At 40.3% G+C, this 17,988-nt stretch overlaps 1 protein-coding gene across 1 annotated transcript in view; it reads right to left on the bottom strand.

Annotated features, from left to right (window-relative positions):
* Positions 1-369: 369 nt before the first annotated feature.
* Positions 370-17,988, bottom strand: part of LOC133377364 (chloride channel protein C-like) — a 159,697-nt gene continuing 142,078 nt past the window's right edge. Inside the window, exons 14-16 of the mRNA XM_061611327.1 lie at positions 6,051-6,147; positions 3,668-3,763; positions 370-1,869 (exon numbers count right to left, since the gene is read on the bottom strand). Coding sequence (XP_061467311.1) covers positions 1,639-1,869; positions 3,668-3,763; positions 6,051-6,147 — 424 coding nt within the window. The 3' untranslated portion in view covers positions 370-1,638. The remainder of the gene's footprint in view (positions 1,870-3,667; positions 3,764-6,050; positions 6,148-17,988) is intronic.

Raw genomic sequence — 17,988 nt, 5'->3', positions numbered from 1 at the left:
ATTTTGGATATACTATACCTTGTTTTTTTACAGAAGTAGTACTTTGACTCATTATGAAAGTTTATAATCAACATGCCCTATAATCAGTGAAATAACTCTGGAAAATGTATCCAGCACTCAAATTAACATGCTTGTATGTCACAAAAATCAATTCCTAGTACAATAATAAACTATCACCAGTAACTGGCACAAGGCATTAGCAATTCTGTTTATTACTAAGATCAATGAGAAATTTACCATTACACCTGAGAACACACATTTTCCCAGGAAATGACATATGTTCAATGCTCTTTCCAGTTTCTAGGAACATAACTTTAGAAAGAAAAAAGGACCAGTTTTCTCAAAGGCTGTAAAAGTATCTTTTTTCTCTGTTTACTATGGATGCATTTCAAATCAACAAATGACATTAATGTTACTGAAATAATAAAGACCTATCAGATTTCCTCATAGTTTTCAATAGCTCCTTCCCCCTTTGTCAAAATTCACAGAAGTGACTGTTACTGTTATTGTTATTACTACTAACAATACATATCTTCATTTTGCAAGGGATTTTTTTTTTAAAAAAATCTCTCCTAATACTGCTACCTCTCTGGAATATTTTTTTTCTTGTACTTCTCTGGGGATAAATTTGCTTTGTTTGGAACTCATGCATTTTACAGTAATTTGTTTTGTTTGTTTACCATGGGACAGACCTTCATGTTCTGAGATAAGTGATGTCTGGATTTTGAGATAGGGAACCTCAGGGAAGAGCAGGGAAATCTCAGCAATGACCACCTGTCAAAAAATGCTAATCTAAAGAGAGATTATACTATGACAGACCTGATTGGTTGGGGTCTTATTTACAGTTCTGTTTTATTTTAAGGACCCAAGTACACGTGGCATTAGTTGTGCAGCTCAGCACAGCAGGCCCAGTCACGACTGGGGCCCTGGTATGGGTGGTTGGGTGGCTTTAACTCTTTGCCCCACATTGTGATCCTGGTTCAGATTGGCTCCCTGCATCTGCAATTTCCATTGACAAAAGAGGTCACACTGAAACAAATGAAGGGGGAGTTGGCAATGCAAATCGCAGATGAAAGGGACCTATCTGGATCAGGCTCACAGTGGGGGGGTGGCAAAGATTTAAAGCCACCCAACCACCTGGATCTGGGCCACTGCAGTGGTTATTGATAAAAAAGAAAAACATGCACTTAAGAACAGAGCTAAGTGACTAATGTTACATGTTGTTTGGCCCTTAGCAGCTCCTCACCACCTATTATTATTTTAGTTAGTAATACTTAATTATTAATAAACTTTTATACCACTTAAATATACATGATCCCTATGTAGTTGACGTAAGATGTTACAATATAAATACTGATCACAAACTAAACCAATAAAACATATAAATAAAAATGTTTGCAGTTCCCTGCACCTTATACAACCTATCTGAGATTAGAATGAGAAAGAAGTATATGAGTTGGGAAGCGTTGATACTCTATTTGTCACTTTTTTTAATGGTAACTAGGAGAATTGATGCTTAGCAATTTGAGATGCAGAAGATATATTTTCACAACCCTCCCCCATCCCCAATTCAAGGAAGAATATACATATTTGTTCATTATGAAAAAGAAACTGAGCATTGTCTGTTCAGATGACTTCCTAGCCTAAAAGCTTGTCATCAGAGTGAAAGTCCTGCAATGATTGCTGGAGTCCGAGCTTCTCTTCCAGCTGGAAATATATCAGATCTTTCCTGGTGATTATCCCAACAACCTGGTTCTGCAAATCAACAACCGTCAGGTGGCGAAGGCCCAGAGACCGAAAGATGATGTATGTGCGCTGCAGTGAGAAATGAGCTTGAACTGACACTGCTGATTTGTTTATGTAAGGGTCCTGCAAGATAAAGGAAAGGGCACACTATGAGAAAAAGAGGATAACCTTACTACACCTGTATTACCAAATGAAACCAGGGTTAGCACAATACAATTTTTTATCTCACTTGCACTTTCAAATTATTATCAACAACATGCTAATGGAAGTTTCATTTCCCACTAGAAGATGAGGTTATTACTGGAATGTACACAGATCATACAAGGAAGGACAGTTAAAGCTACATTCCATTGGTATGTTGAAGACGTCTGCATGGTAATGATAAATATGTAGTAATTTATTAAGTTTAATATGTTTTATCACTGTGTTTTGTCACATAACAATTAATAACATCCTATAATGTTCCATAACAGAGGTTTGCAAACAGAAAGAATAACAGAAAAGAAAGAAGACTGCTTCTAAGCAGACCAATATCACTCTTGCTCTCAAAATACAAGGTTCTTTGTCTGAAGCACCAATGCAGCCACACGTTCTTTCTAAGAGTGAGCAAAACAACCTTTCACTTTAAACATGATGCTCTTCCTACACAGAGATGATCTCTTGGGAGAGGGGGAACCACATACAACCATGGGGATAATTTCTGTGCAGCAAAGGTCAGATGAGCTATACTTTACAAGTGGTACTGTGTAAGGCTATTTTGCCACAGGTATGCTAGTCAGGCAGCTGATGTGCAGAGAGATGATCTAATTGTCAAGGAAATATCAAGTACAAAGTTGCATTGAGGTTAAACCCATTGTTTCTGCATTTATTGGATTGTCAATGCAAAAAGTTCAGCACAGATGCACAATTCCTAAAAATAAAATAAACACCTCAGATGAAGAAACATACCCTCCCTTGGTGACAATCTTTCACATTTAATAGTTCTTGGGCTACCCTACTGTAATACATGCTTGCTGGGGGTTCCTTGACAACTGTTAGAAGATTTAACTGATGTAGAATGTACTGGCTAGTCCCTGGCAGATTGCACCATTATAGGTACACATAGCACTGCTCAGTGATATGCATATTAGTTCCTGATTGTTCTCAATGCACAAATCAAGGTTCTGGAACACTTGGACCCAACATACTATCTGCCACCTCTCCTATGTCACATCATAATCTCCATGATTTACCAAAATCATCTTTTGTGCCATAGACAGGAGACAGTGCTTGTAGAAAAACATAAGGCAATCCTTAGGCTGTCCTACAGCTACTGTTAAATGAAATGTTGTCATTCACAGAACATACTGTGTTGTTCATTAGTTTATATCCTTTTAGTCATTTAATGACAGATGCAAAGGAACAAAGCTGCCTTTGGCTTTAGCTTTCCAACAAAGCAGTTACGATATCTATGTGAAAATATCTCCAGGAATACAGGCACAGGAAAATTAGTTTTTCATTGCTGTGCTGTTGGAGGTGTAATTAGAAAGAGGGGAAAATTCAAGAACTTTGCTATACATTTGTGTCTTCGCAATTCCAAAAGAATCAAACACAGACATTTAAATGATTTGTTCCATTAACACTGGATCTTTTTGCCAATCTGGAATGTGTTTTAATTGCAAACCCCCTTGAAATGGTTGCCTTTGTTGTATTTTGTTGTTGGCTCATTGTATCAACATCTGTTATGTTTATATAATATGAATTAAAACTCAGGAATGCTGTTTGTACTCAGCTACTTTTGTTGAGAGTGCAGCGTCCCAGGATTGGCAGTGTTTATGTAAATCAGTGTAGCTGACAGAGCCGTCATAAACAGAAGAGAAAATATAACAAACACATTGTTCATGGAGGAAATGTTTGTTTTCAGAGTTGGCTTCACTCTTACCAGATTGATGAAGAGCTGTTGATACTGAGGCTCTGTACTATAGCGACCCAATAACATGGTCATCCTTTGCTGATCAGGCAATTTTTCAACTCTGATCTGGAAAATACAACATCTATATCACTATTATTTTGTGTAGTACACTAATTGTTCTTAGCACAATGCAACTGGGATGAATTTCTAGCAAGGAAATCTGTTAGCACAAAAGAATTAAGTGAATTTCCTTACCCTATGGTACAAAGACCTTGTAAAAGCTATTGTAAGGGACATTTCTTGCCTCTGAAAATCCTACTTTACTTGGCAAATTTTGCTGAGACTGACAGTTTACATTTTCAAAAGAACAAGATTTATTAAAATCTTTATTGCTTCAAATTAATAAGCCAGTGGGGGGTCCAGTAAACTGAGATTTGATTTAGATCTGGGAGAGTCAAGGCAAGTTAGATTTACTTACATTCTACTTTTCTGCAATGACTGAACTCAACATGGATTCACAACAGATATTAATACATTATATTCCATAACAGATTAATTACAAAAATGAGAAAATATCAAAATCACATAATAAACTATTTCAATCATTAATGCAATGCTTAATTACTAACAACAATTCATTTTACCAAAATAAGTAACAGTATAATGACAGTATTAATTCAAATCTCCATACAAGCAATAATCAATAGCAAAGAGCCCAGGCTTGAATTCTCTCCTTTCCATGAAATGGCCTTGAGCAAGTTATTATGTCTTAGAAACCCTGCTTATCATCATCATGGTTTATTTGTATGTCACCTTTCCATAGTAATCTATGCTCAAGGCAGCTGTTCAGATAAATGATCAAAGTGGGATGAATATGTGTAAAAGGACATAACAGTTTCGTGGTGGAAGGCTCAATCCTGATCTATGTGTGTTTATCCAATTGTCATAAAAGAACCAATATGTATAACACTGTATGCATAGGACCTGTACAACTGGCAACCCTGGAAAAAAAATAGGGTGGGGGCTATATGGGTTCCAGTCTTCTGAATCATATATCAGGGTTTCAAATCACTCTGCCAAGAAATGAGCAGAGGTATTGCCTATTGCTGTTTCTGCTACTCCCCTATTTGTGCAGCCTTGTTAGCCAAAAATTGAATTTCTAAGGGGATAGGATAGGATAGGGATTTCTTAGCTAAAGTGGTCCCATTTAGAAAATACAGACCTCCTAACAAAATGTCTTAGGCAATTCTCAGTTAACCATCCTCAGCAGACCAGTGTAGTCACAGGACAGTAAATAAGCCTGTGTGCAGACATAACATTTACAGAGCAATTTCTTTGGTAACTATATAATCATACAATGCATCAAGGCGATGGAGCCTTGCTTCAGGGGCAATAGCTTTCTTGCAGTCGTGAAGCCTGTTTGCTCCATTTAAAAACATTTAAAAACCCTAGTGCTGGATCGGGGAACATTCTTTGCTTTGTGAAAGGTAGGTTTTAAGAATTAAGAAAATGGTGGGGCATTATGGTTGCAGAAGGAAGAGTAGACTAGAATCATTATTTTTATTTTTGTTTTTTAAAAAGGCCCAAGAGTGTGTATACAGTAAAAAGCAACTATAAAATGACTTGCAAAATTGCTCTTGGAATGGTGGTGGATACGAGACAAGGATTCCAATGATGTCTTTGGCACTAGCCAATAGGTGATTGTGCTAAGACCTACACACATCAATGTAATCATTTCCCTTGTGAGAATAGGATCTGAATTTTCCCAGGTATATAGCTTGAAGTACTACTATACTGTCCCTCTACTTTGAAATTGTGTCTCAGAGACCTGTTTCCATTGTCTCCAGAAGGAAAGTGCAAGCCCTCACATTCTCACCAGCCTCTTCCAGCAGCAGCTTCCTCTCTGGAGTTAATCTGAGTAGCAGCTAATGAACCTAGTACTGATGTAAGGAGGAAGGAAAAAGGAGGGCTTGTATAACATGTATTTCAAAACTGATAGTGTGATTTCTAGCAGGACCAGCAGCAAGTTCTGGCAGGCTGTTGGCCAAGACTGCTCCCTAAGTGGGCTCATGTCCTCACTGCTTTGTCCGCTGCTCTTTCACTTGCCCTCTCCCATGGGGCCTAATGCACATAGCCACTTAGTCAGAGAGGGCAAGGAGATTGAAAAACACAGCTCCTTTTCCTTGCTGCTGTTCCTGCTTAAAAGGAGCAAGTGAACAGACAGCAGTAGAAGAAGTCAAAAATGCAAAATCAGGAGGCTCCAGAAATTGGCAGTGGATCCCCTGCTTGGTATAGGCCTTAGCAGATGCCCAAGGATGCCAACCCCAGATTCTGGTCCCCACATCCAAAAGAGTTCCCTGCCCCTTAAAAATAATGAATAAGTCACAGAGATAAATAAGAGAGCATGTATTACCTTCTGGTAAGAAAGAACCAGTGGGCAGGATTCAGAGTCTTCTGTAGCCTCCTTTTCAAAGATGGTTTCATTTTCTAGTAGCACACAGAGCTCAGGCCTAGTTTCATGGAGAATAAATTTGTCAACAGACCAAATGACCAGTCCGAAATTGCAATGATACTGGAAAAAAAATAACCAGCAATTTTTCTTCTATGTAGTCTCTTTGGACATAAACCTTCACGATGGCTCATTTCTGTACTCCCAGTGAGCATTCTGACTGACATCAAACGGGATGAGCCCTACAACTATTAGCAACTAACAGGGACAGTTACATCACAATCTTCCATAATGCCTTGCCAAAATTCACAGGTAAGAACCAAATTCCTATTGTTTTAACATTCCCCCCACCCCAGTGGAACAGTTCAAGGGCCACACTGCCATTAGCTATAATTTCCTTTGGATGAGAGAGCACTGGAAACTTGCAGTATGTACTGCCTTCAAGTCAATTCTGACTTATGGCGACCCTATGAATAGGGTTTCATGAGGCTGAGAGGCAGTGACTGGCCCAAGGTCATCCACTGAGCTCCATGGCTATGTGAGGATTCGAACCCTGGTCTCCCAGGTTGTAGTCCAACACCTTAACCACTACACCACACTTGATTTATTGACAAACATAAAGAGAGAGGCAGCTAGTTGGCCCCCATGGATAGGATGGGCTTGATTTGGTTGATTTTTGGTCTGATCTAGCAGGGTTCTTCTTATATTTATAGCATCCATGAGAGGCAAACTGGACACATCAATAGTTTTTAAATCTGAGGGTATAGACATTATACATTCAACTGGCTACATAGAAGTCATATCTTTGTTTGAAATTCTTTTTTTGAAGTGACAATCTGGTCATATCACCTACTGGTCATATGACCGATTGAGGCCCTATAGAACTTCCTTAGGCTTAGGCTTAATTTTTTTTGTTTTGTTTTGATTACATATGGCCATGCAATTCGTCATGCATGCTGCCACTTTTATCTTGTGTATGAGTTTATAATATTTGTTTTGTTATACATATTTTCATAATAAAAGAAATTGTAATGCTTGAGGGTGCAATCCAATTGCTATTTATGCTAGGCTGAGGGACATGGTGGATCCCCAGCAGAAGCCCCTCATCTCGGCTCAGCCGCGGCAGACCCAGGACCCTGCCAGCTCAGCCAAGGAAGCCCAGCCTGGTGGAAGGGAAGCTGGCAGAAGGCCCGAAAAACGAGTGTTCCAGAAATGTGCTTGAGGAAAAGCCAAGGCAGGGGGACTTAGGCCACATCCAACTCATGTTCAAAGTGCTCCTGCAGGTCCTGATCCAGGCCAAAGTCACGCCAGGAAAAAGGTCGGTCTAAGAAAATAATTACAACGGAAGGAGAATGTTTACTCCCCAGTAGGAGTATTTATGAGAGCCGGCTTTTACTTTCAGGTCCCCTGCACACAGCTCCTGGCTGAGCCGGCGGTTCAGCCAACCTGGAGGCTCCCGAATAGCAGTATGATGCCGTGGACCTTCCCACCAGCACCCCTTGTGCCAGCTTCCCTGAGTTGGATTGCTCTGCCCAAGAAGGAAAAGAGAGAGAAAGTAAGTTTGGACAACCTCCTCCTAAAAAAAATCTGCATCAATTGTTATAGAACAATCAATCCTTACAACTAATTTAAGTAACATCCTTTGGTACACAATAAGATCTGATCAGGAAATAATCAAAACCAACCCCTGTACCTTTGCAATATATAATACTTGGTGTAAGTAAAAGAGCAAATTGAGCCTGGAATTATCATCTTTGATAGTTTTCTTCTATAACTCAAAATTACAAGATGAACGTTAGCTAGGAAATATAAAAGTATGGAAAACACATGGTTTTGTGGAAATTAGACAATTACTCAAAAATTGTACGATAAAATCTTACCATAAAATCATTGTGGAGATGCAGCAAAAGCGACCTCAGGTTTTTCATAATTTACAAACAGAGAATATTGTTCTTTTATTAACAGCTAAGTTTTGCCCATTGAGAAATGTTACAGAGTTTGAAATTCTATTCGTCAGTGATACCTCTTTAAAATTATTCAGTAGGATATACTGTACAAAATAATTACCAACCTAGATGAACAAAATAACGCTTTTCAATCCAGATGGAATATCAATCTAGGTTAGGAAATCCCAGTTAATATTTGGAAATGTCTGTGGTCAAAGGTTCCAAATTATACAATGAGTGTTAGTTTAAAGGAGAGCTTTTACAAATTAATGTTTCAATGGTACCTAACATCAGCTCGGTTAAGCTATGTTTATAACAATAATAGTAAATGCTGGAGATTCAGGGCAAACAATGCAGACATTTTACATATTTTTTGGTCTTGCAGACTGTGATGTTCCTATATTAATGTATATATGGTAAGTGTTGTTGTTTTAGAAGATACATGGTAAGTGGAGTGAAAGAGGGGGAGTGAATGGGCAGTAGAATGCGAGATGATTGGCTGAGTGTTTAAAATGGCTGAATGTATAAAAGGAAGAGGGAGAGTGGAATAGGGGGGAGAAGAGAAAGAGTGGATTGCTTGGTGGGGTTTGAGAGAGTTGTTTGCCAGGAGGGCGTGAAGAAGGAGGGAGGTGGAGTTCGGATTAGTATTGAGTAAAACCATATGCTTATGTGCCTTAAGAAGAAATCTTGTTAATCTTGTTAGCTTTGTTATCTTTAATAAATACTTAATTTGGTTTACCAAAGGCCTGATCCTTGGCTGGAGTTTCACAGACCAGAAGGGAGGGTAAGGTAATGACCAAGGCTGAAGGGGAACTGTAACAAATGGTGGTAGCGGTGAAGAGAATAACAATACCAGTATTCAGAGTCTCTGGGAATACTAGTATTGGGACGTTACTGGTGGTTGCCTAGCAGGGGGATCTGTTGAGATCTGTGCTAGAGCGGATAGGTAAACCATAAGAGAGTGCGGTCCGGACTGGTGGAGTCCCTGGTGGTGCCTAGAGACAGGCAGTAACCACGAGCAGGTAGGAACCTGACAGGAAGAGCCAGGGAAGGACGCATCACACAGACAATTACAACAATTCTGGTTAGATATTGTAAAAGAAATAGAGCTCATTACTGGTTATAGACTACCAATGGACCCATTGGTCATTTTGTTTGGATATCTTAAAGATCTAATTTTACCAATAGATCTAGAAATGATTATTCATTTATTAAGTGTTGCTCACATAATTATAGCTAATAATTGGAAATAAATTCAGCCTCCCTTTATTGACGAATGGTTATTAAAACTTGGGATTTAATCTCAATGGTCAAATTGACCAATTTAATTTGAGTCATGGAAGGTGGACAGACCTATGATAAAATTATTGAAAAATGGTCTTTTTTGTTATTTATTGTATTGGTCAGACAAGATTCAGGGAAATGTTTCTCCACATGTATTATTAGAAGCTCTCTAAAATATTAATGCAATCGTTATGAGCTGATTTGTAACAAATAATTATTTCTATTTTGTTATTTACATCTTTATTAATGTATTGTTTAATGAACACTACAATAAAAATGATTATATGTTCATCTTTTTGCTAAAGAGATCCATCTTGCATTATGTTTTGCATTAAACCAAGATCTTATTATTTAAACAGCAGCTGTACAAAAAATCATACATCTCAGCAACCTGATTCAATTTTCAAATAGTCACTATTATGAGTCTGCTTGAAAGAAATTTCCTCACAGGGAAATAGAATTGGCTTAACAGATATATCATATGATACCTTGCAGAAGAGTAGACATGCAATCTAAATTCAAGCTGAGCAAGGCTGTATTCAGTTACTGTAGCTCATTCAAGAGGAGTTTTAATAGGTAGACACCATCCATTTTGCTAAATCAAACAGTAGGAACTGATGCAAAATTATCATTTGCAAACCTTTAATGTGTATCCTAATAATAATGTGTATTAATGTGTAATGCTTTCATGGGTATCCTCATAAAAACTTTGTGAAATAGCTCATTACAATGTCTGTTAGCCATGTTAGATCTCATTAATACCTACCTTTCAATTCTGTTATGAGGTTCCTTTTGTAGACACTGTTTGTTGCCGTTAAATCAATGCTCTCTATTATTCGCCTGGAAAGAGCTACAGCAACTTCAAATTCACATATTTTAGACAACTTCAAAGGTTTATATACACAGGAGTCATTTACAGACATATACTGAGTAGAATGAACATATTCACAGGGGAGTGGCACTGCTATACTTGCCTTCATCCCCCAACCTATGCACATTTGCTTGACCATCTGAAGAGACCTACATATACGCACTTACACACATCTAAGGGCTCATCCAAACTCACCTGGATAATCCACATTTTGCCTATTCGCGTTGTGCTTGGATAGTCCTCACTTCTGTTCCCCCCCCCCGCTTTTTCGCCTGTTTTTTTTACTTTTTAAAATGTCCAGAAAACCGCTGTTTTTTCGGCCACACATCAAACATTCTTTCCAGATTTCCCCAAAGTCCAACCTCTAACTCCGCCCCTATGAGCCAATTGGTCCACAGAATATGACGTGTGCTCCCTGCACCGAAGCACATGCAGGTGCTTGGATGCAAGAGCGAGAAATTTGAATTTAAGTTGCTGTAATGGAGGACGAGCGAGGGAGCTAGAGGAGGGTGAGTGAGCAATGTATCTGCTCACTCCGAAACAATTTCCCCCTAAATGTGAAATTAACAAGCAGCAGCTAGCAGCAGCAGCAGCAGCTCAGCAAAATGGACATAAAGGGATAAGATTATTATGCTTTGCAACTATTTTGTTTTGGATACAATGTATGTGCTCCCTTGAAACAATTTCCACTTAAGTGTGAAATTAACAAGCACTGGCAGCAGGCATTAGCAGCAGCTCTGCAGCTCTGCAGAGAGCAAAAAACACTCTTTTCATCCTTAAGAGGGGCAAAATAAAAGGGAAGAAGGGGGAGAGAGAGAAAAGGGGAAAAAAACCTAACTGCTCTTAAAAGCCAGGTAGAGCGTGGAGTCCAGGGCCAGGTCTGTGCCGATCTCCTTTGCTCTGGAAGTTTGCGAGTGCTCTGAGCCCAGGGCAAGTGTGAAGCAGGCAGGGTGCCCTTCCTTCCCCTTCCCTGCTAACCACCCCTACATTTAAGGCCACCAAGACCAGAGCCTGCAATGTGCCTTGCAGTTACTACTGTGGAACCAAGCAGATTCTTGCAAGTTGGGGATTTGGGGAAAGTTCTCAGGCAGCCTTGAGCTCCCTTTCCTTCCCATGGAGAATGAAATTGACAAAGCTTTCCGGAGCAGGCTTGAAACGGGCCAGAAGCCCTTTTCTTGTTTGCATTTGCGATATTACACTTAAACGAATGTATGCTTTTCTGATTTGAAGCAAAAACCCCAGCGAGTAGAATGAAATTGGCAAAGTTTTTCCGAGACAGGCTGAAACCGATCACCACCCCTTTCTCGCTTGCTGTGCATTGCAGATCTCACCCAGAGCGGCCGCCCAGTTTGCAGGCTGGCAAAAAATAAAATGCATCTGCGCAGTAGTTGCAGACCCCCCCAACACCCCACCATTGCAATGATTGGTTCAATTTTCCCGGGCTTATTCTCGCACATGCACAAAAGTGCAGATACATGATTGGCTGGAATGAGGAGAAGGGATAAAGGGAAATGCCCAAGAACCGCCCATCAGCTGTAAAGTCCGCGGTATTGCATCCTAACTCCTGAAGGTGCAGCGGATGATTCCCGATTTTAAACAGCAAATCGCATTTTTGCCGGTATTGCAAGGAGCAGATTTAACCCGCAAAAATGCGTAACAGCGCAAGACGTCATTTGGACGACCGAAAAATAATGAACACACATAGCGGGCGTGTCACACATTTTGCAGTCATCTGGATGAGCCCTAAGCTCCCTTCTGACATTCAAGCAAATGTACATTAGTTGAAGACCAAGCCAGCTACTACAATGCTCCTCTTGCTACCCTTGAACATTCATTCTACCCAGGTCAAAAGTCTGCGAATGGCTCCTATGAGACTGACTAGTCTAACTTATCCCTAAGATTTTGTTGTTGTTATATGCCTAGTTAAAGTTAAATGCTTCTGCATAACTTGACTGTGCTCCCATGCCAGTTTGGATTCATGTATAAATAGTTCCTCTAAGAGCGTGTACAGCATACTATACTTTTGTTAGTTAGTTATTTGTTTGTTTATTTATTCATTTATTAAATTTATATCCCTTTCTCCCAGAAGGAGCAATAATTTATGCCATAATAAATGTATTTGTCTTTAAGATGCCACAAAGACTCTGGTTTTGCTGCAAAAGCTACCCCTCTAGAAATGATCTATCCCACTTTGTTTTCATCTTCAGGCAAGAAAGGATTTAGGAATTTCCCAAGTATGAACATACATTCTTTGGTATTCTTAAATAATAGTTATGAATGGAACAGTGCTGCATACTCTGCTCTATAACGATTGTATTTACACAGATGACTTGACAAAATCTGCCTGACTTTAAACATTTTCACACCTGAAGCAAAAACTCAGAACAATGCCCCTGTCCCTACTCTAAAATACTCTTTTAATAATGATTCAGGGAGATGGAGTCTGGATGTAGGAAAATGACACCCTCTCTGGAATTTGCTGCTTGAAATGTTACTTCATGGCAGGGCTGGCTGCAGGAAGCTTGTAAAAAGATGACTAGTTGTGCTGTCAGGCGAATTGCATACATTAGGAGCCAAATTCTGCCCGTCTGCTGCCCCAAAGAGATTTTACACATTTTATTGAAAGACATCTACCTACAGATTAAAATTGCATCACTGATAACCAAGTCATAAAAAACAACAATAGTCGTGGCCTGTCAAAAATAAAAATCACTCTGTTTTAATTCTGTGAAGGAGTTTGTAATTATCCTACTACAAGCCCATAGCTGTATTTCTAGGAGTAAAACAATGTCCCATTCAGCACAATGCTAAAGAAAAGGAACATTTGTTTGCCACAAGACTCTAGCTGGTAAGTTTGATCATATTCCAAATTATTCAGCTTTGGTCTGAAATAAACCAGCAGGGAATCACATAGGAGTTGGGCTTTGAGAGATGAAAGAAATATCTGGATAATGAAAAAAGCACATGTACATGCAATACATATATACCACCAGCAAAATGAAGGAAGGTTTTGGAACACCACTAATGAAAAACAATCCAAGGCTATTAAACTTGCCACATTCAAGAGAAAAATGAGCACCCATTATTTCACTTGGACTTGCAGAAGTCATGCTTCAGAAGTATAACAAGATCATTCTTTGATGTTGCACATATCCTTCCTATCACATCATCAAGTCTCTAAAACAGCAGCCCAAGTATGTTTCTTGCACCATGTTTTGGGCTTAATAGGAAGTTCTAGAGATCAGACAGTGGACTAGCAATGGTTACTCTGTTCTTTATTTATTTAGAAAGGAAGAAACCTTTTATGAAAAGAATCTTTTTTTCAAAGGTAGCCTGGTAAGGCCTTACAGCATTTTTATTTTATGATAACAGTTGCAAAACAGGCATCACAAAGACACACAATTAAGATTACCCAATCTTACCCAAACCTCCCACATTAGATACTACTCATTCCTAACACTATGCTGAATCTATTAGCATGGGAAATGTCTTCTACCCTACTGTTTTCAAAAATCCCTTTATCTGAGGATATGGAAAATTCTACATGTTAGAGAAGTGGCAGAAATGTTTATGGCAATGGTACCTTCCAACAAATAGCTACAAAATGCACACAAAGTAGATCAAGCAATTATGGGTGAGATCATCAAGATATTACATTTCATCCTGCATATCACTGTCTACATTTGACTTGACAAAAAATGGATCCAAAAATATGGGCTCTATCCAGTGAAGTACTAAACTGAAGAGAATCAGCACTGAACTCATCTTACTCAAGCAGATCTTCATGCGCAAGAGGTTCCACAAATGGATAGATTGTACAATGTTTTGCCATTGCACTGTATTCTTCTGTTGCACAACATTGAGAAATAGACCTCTGCTAGCACAAGGGACTTTGTGCTAGTAGACTGAAAGTGTTGAATACAATCCTATGTGTTTTGTACATATCTGAGCTGCACAATTACAAAACCTGCTCATAATTATCTTTCCAAGCACAGCAACTGTCTCTCTATAGCTATATATTCTTCAGCTGGAATATGTTTCAAAGCCCCTTGATGTGATTGGTCTATTTTAAGAAGCTTTATATTTGACGGAGCAGAGAAAGACAATGAGGAGGCATGCAGTCTGAGTTCCTCCCACTCCCCAGTGAATGCTGAGTCCCAGCATCATCAACTACAAAGCTTTATCTTCAGCAAAGGGCCAATTTTCAACCAAATATATTCCCATCTCTTTGGTACTCCACAACTACAGCTGGAAGCATATCATTCAGCACTGCCTCCAAGGAAGACTAGAAATAGGTTATAATTACATTTGGGGGGATTAAGGTAAGTGGTGTTTTTATTTATTTATTTGATGATTTTATACCCCACCCTTCCCCCATTCTGGAGCACAGGGTAGATTCATATAATGAATCATTGAAACAATAAAACACAAAACAAAAACATAAAATCACTGCATTATAATGACATAAAAAGATACACATCAGCAGTGAACCTTCCTCTGGGTGGAGCACAAATTAAAAAGGGTACAAACAAGTTTAAGAGGATGCCAATGTGGTTAAATAATGGAGTCAATAAAACCATAAAAGGCAACAAGAAATATTTTTAAAACTCAGCATCTGGCGTAAACTGGGGTGAAGCACAGCACAAACTCTGGAAAAACAAATGCAAATTTTCAGGATAGCTGAATTTTAGTACAACCTTAGGAACCCTAACTGTTTTTGGGGGGTGGCTTCCCAATTCCATTACCTGCCCCCGCAGTTCCCATTTCTATGATGAACCCATGCTGTTACTTACAGGCCTTAGGCTCTCCTTCCCCATGGGGAGGAGGACTGGAAAGGAATAGAGAATACATACACATGGAACAGGTGGCTGCTCCACGACAAGAATGACCCGATGACCTGAGTCAAGAAAGAGAGACGGGGAGTATGACTCTGTTGAGCCTCCTTGATCTTTCAGTGGCTTTCGATACCATCAACCATGATATCCTTCTGGGTGACTGACTGAGTTGGGTGTTGGTGGCACCGCATTGCAGTGGTTCTGTTGCTACTTGGATGGCAGGCTCCAGAAGTTGGTTCTTAGGAGAATTGCTCAGCTTGGTGGATTCTTCGGTATGCGGTCCTGCAAGGATCAGTTCTGTTCCCCATGTTGTTTAACATCTACATGAAACCACAGAGTGGGGTCGTATAGAGTTTTGGAGTGCATTGTCATCAGTATGCAGATGACACACAGCTCTATTTTTTTTCATCTTCTGCAGGTGAGGCTGTCAATGTGCTGAATCAGTGCTTGATTGTGGTAATGGACTGGATGAGGGCCAATAACCTGAAGCTTATTCAAGACAAGACTGAGATGCTGTTGGTGGGTGGTTCCTCTGACCAGCTGAGTGATGTGCTGCCTGCTCTACATAGGGTCAACTACTCCCTCTGATGAAGCTGGCTCGTAGTTTTGGGGTTTTCCTGGATCCATTGCTGTTGCTTGAGGCACTGGTGGCCTCAGTGGCACTGAGTGCCTTCCATTAGCTTAGGCTGGTGGCCCAACTGTGACCCTATCTAGACAGGGATAATCTGGCTATAGTAATCTATGCTCTGATAAGGTTGGATTACTGCAGTGTATTTTACATGGGGCTGTTTTTGAAAATGGTTCAGATGTTTCAATTAGTACAGAATGCAGCTGCCCAATTGTTGATGGGTTCAAGGTTAACAGATCATATAATATCAATACTGTTCCAATAACACTGGCTGCCTGTATGCTTCCAAGCCCAATTCAAAGTGCTGTTTTTGACCTATAAAGCTCTTTATGGCTCAGGACCCAATATCTTCTGGAATGACTCTCCCAATATGAACCTACTCAGACCCTTAGATCTTCTTTGAGAACCTTCTACAGGTTCTCACTCTGAAGGAGACTCCGTGGTGAAAAGGGAGAGGGCCTGTTCTGCTGTGGCTCCCCATCTGTGCAATGCACTCCCCAGTGAGGTCCATCTGGTGCCTTCTTTTTGGCACTAGGTAAAGACTTAACCTTTTTCCAAGGAATTTGATAGTCTGAGATGATGTTGCTTGTATTATGTGCTGCCAAAGCTTTCTGTAGCTGTATGGAGGTGGTGGTTGTTTTATTATTTTGTTTTTATGGTATGGTATATTTACTTTTGTTTTTTAAAGTGTTGTAAGTTACTTGGAGACCTTCAGGTGGGTGAGCATGCCACACTGAAGCCACCTGAACTGCTGACATTTCTGCAGCAACATTTTTAGCAGTTGTTTAGTGTATATATACTTCACATTGTACAGTAGGGCCCCATTCATATGGCAGGTTAGGGACCAGATCCCCACCGAAAAGTGGAACATAGCATTGCCCTCTCCCACCCTGTTCGCTCGCTCATGCTTGTTATGGTGGCAGGCTCCCTGCCACAGATTGCAGGCAGGGAGCTGCCTGCCCGCTCTCCGGCCCATCCTCTGCTGGCTCCGTTGCTCGCCCACCTCCCTCCCTGCTCGCTTGCTCACTTGCCCTCATAATGGTGGCAGGCTCCCTGCCGTGGATCACAGGCAGGGAGCTGCCCGCCCACTCACTCACCCTTTCCCCTGCCTGGTCGCTCACCCTCTTCCCCCACTCACTCGCCCCCCACTTGCTCGCTCACTCAGTGCACACACATTGCTTACCTTAAAATCTTTGAGTGTTAGCTGCAGTGCTTCTATCTTTGCCGGGTCTCCATGGCACTGAGGAGTGGTTTGTGGCTGATACAGGTGTTATGCAGGTGCTTGGCATCATCCGCCCTTTCAGCCTTTAGGGCTGCGGGGCCGGCTGGCTCTCCATTGCGTGGCCGGCTGGCTCTCCATTGCGTGGCCGGCTGGCTCTCCATTGCGTGGCAAGCCTTCTCCGTTGCCCCTGGAGCTGGCACATTTTCATCATCTGACTCCAAGTCATCCAAGTCTCCATCATCCGACTCATCAATGAATCTTATTTGTTTTGATGGTGGAGACTTGGATGAAGCTCTTGCTGTTGATGTTGATGTTGACCTTGAAGATTGTTCAAGGCTAGCTGTTGCTGTCGAAGGTTGCGATGGTACTCTCTTAAAGTAGGAAAGCAATGAACTTTGCCTCATGACTTCCTGTCGCCGTTCCCTTAGAATTTCTTTATAGCATGCAATACCGTTTAGAAGGCTTGCATTCACTTTAGAACTTCTTTCAAAATTTGGATCAATCCTCTCAAAAGGTGTCATCCCCATTTCTATACAGTTGATAGCTTCTTCCAATTCCTTGGTTGTCATTTCTCTAGGCACAACAGGACTATCATCAGGATGGGACTCTTCTTCATGAAACATCCTTCTTTGCTCTTCAATAAGAAGAAGATCTTCATCTGTTAGGGTCTCATCATGAGATACAAGCAATTCTGTCACATCCTCAGGCTCAACTTCCAATTCTAATTACCTTGCCATTTCCACAACATTTGTAGTGACTTCCTCCACTAGATTCTCAAAGCCTTCACAATCGTCCATAAGTGTGGGAATTAGCTTCTTCCAAACACCTTTCAATGTTGTTTCTTTAACCTCCTCCCATGCATCTCTAATAGTTTTTATATCATCCAAAATCGTGAAGCTTTTCCAAAATGCTTCTAATTTATTTTCTCTTTGCCCTGCTACTGTACCGCTGTCTAAGGCATTTATAGCCTTAGCAAAAGTTCTTCTTAGGTAATAGGATTTAAATGCTACAATTACACCTTGGTCCATAGGCTGCATCAATGAAGTTGTATTTGCAGGTAGGAAAATAACATTTATCTACTTGTACAAACCAATTAGAGCTCTACGATGGCCAGGG

The sequence above is a fragment of the Rhineura floridana genome, chromosome 1 (assembly GCF_030035675.1).
Source record: "Rhineura floridana isolate rRhiFlo1 chromosome 1, rRhiFlo1.hap2, whole genome shotgun sequence".
Classification (NCBI taxonomy): Eukaryota; Metazoa; Chordata; class Lepidosauria; order Squamata; family Rhineuridae; genus Rhineura; species Rhineura floridana.
This window is presented reverse-complemented; position numbering and strand designations above follow the sequence as displayed.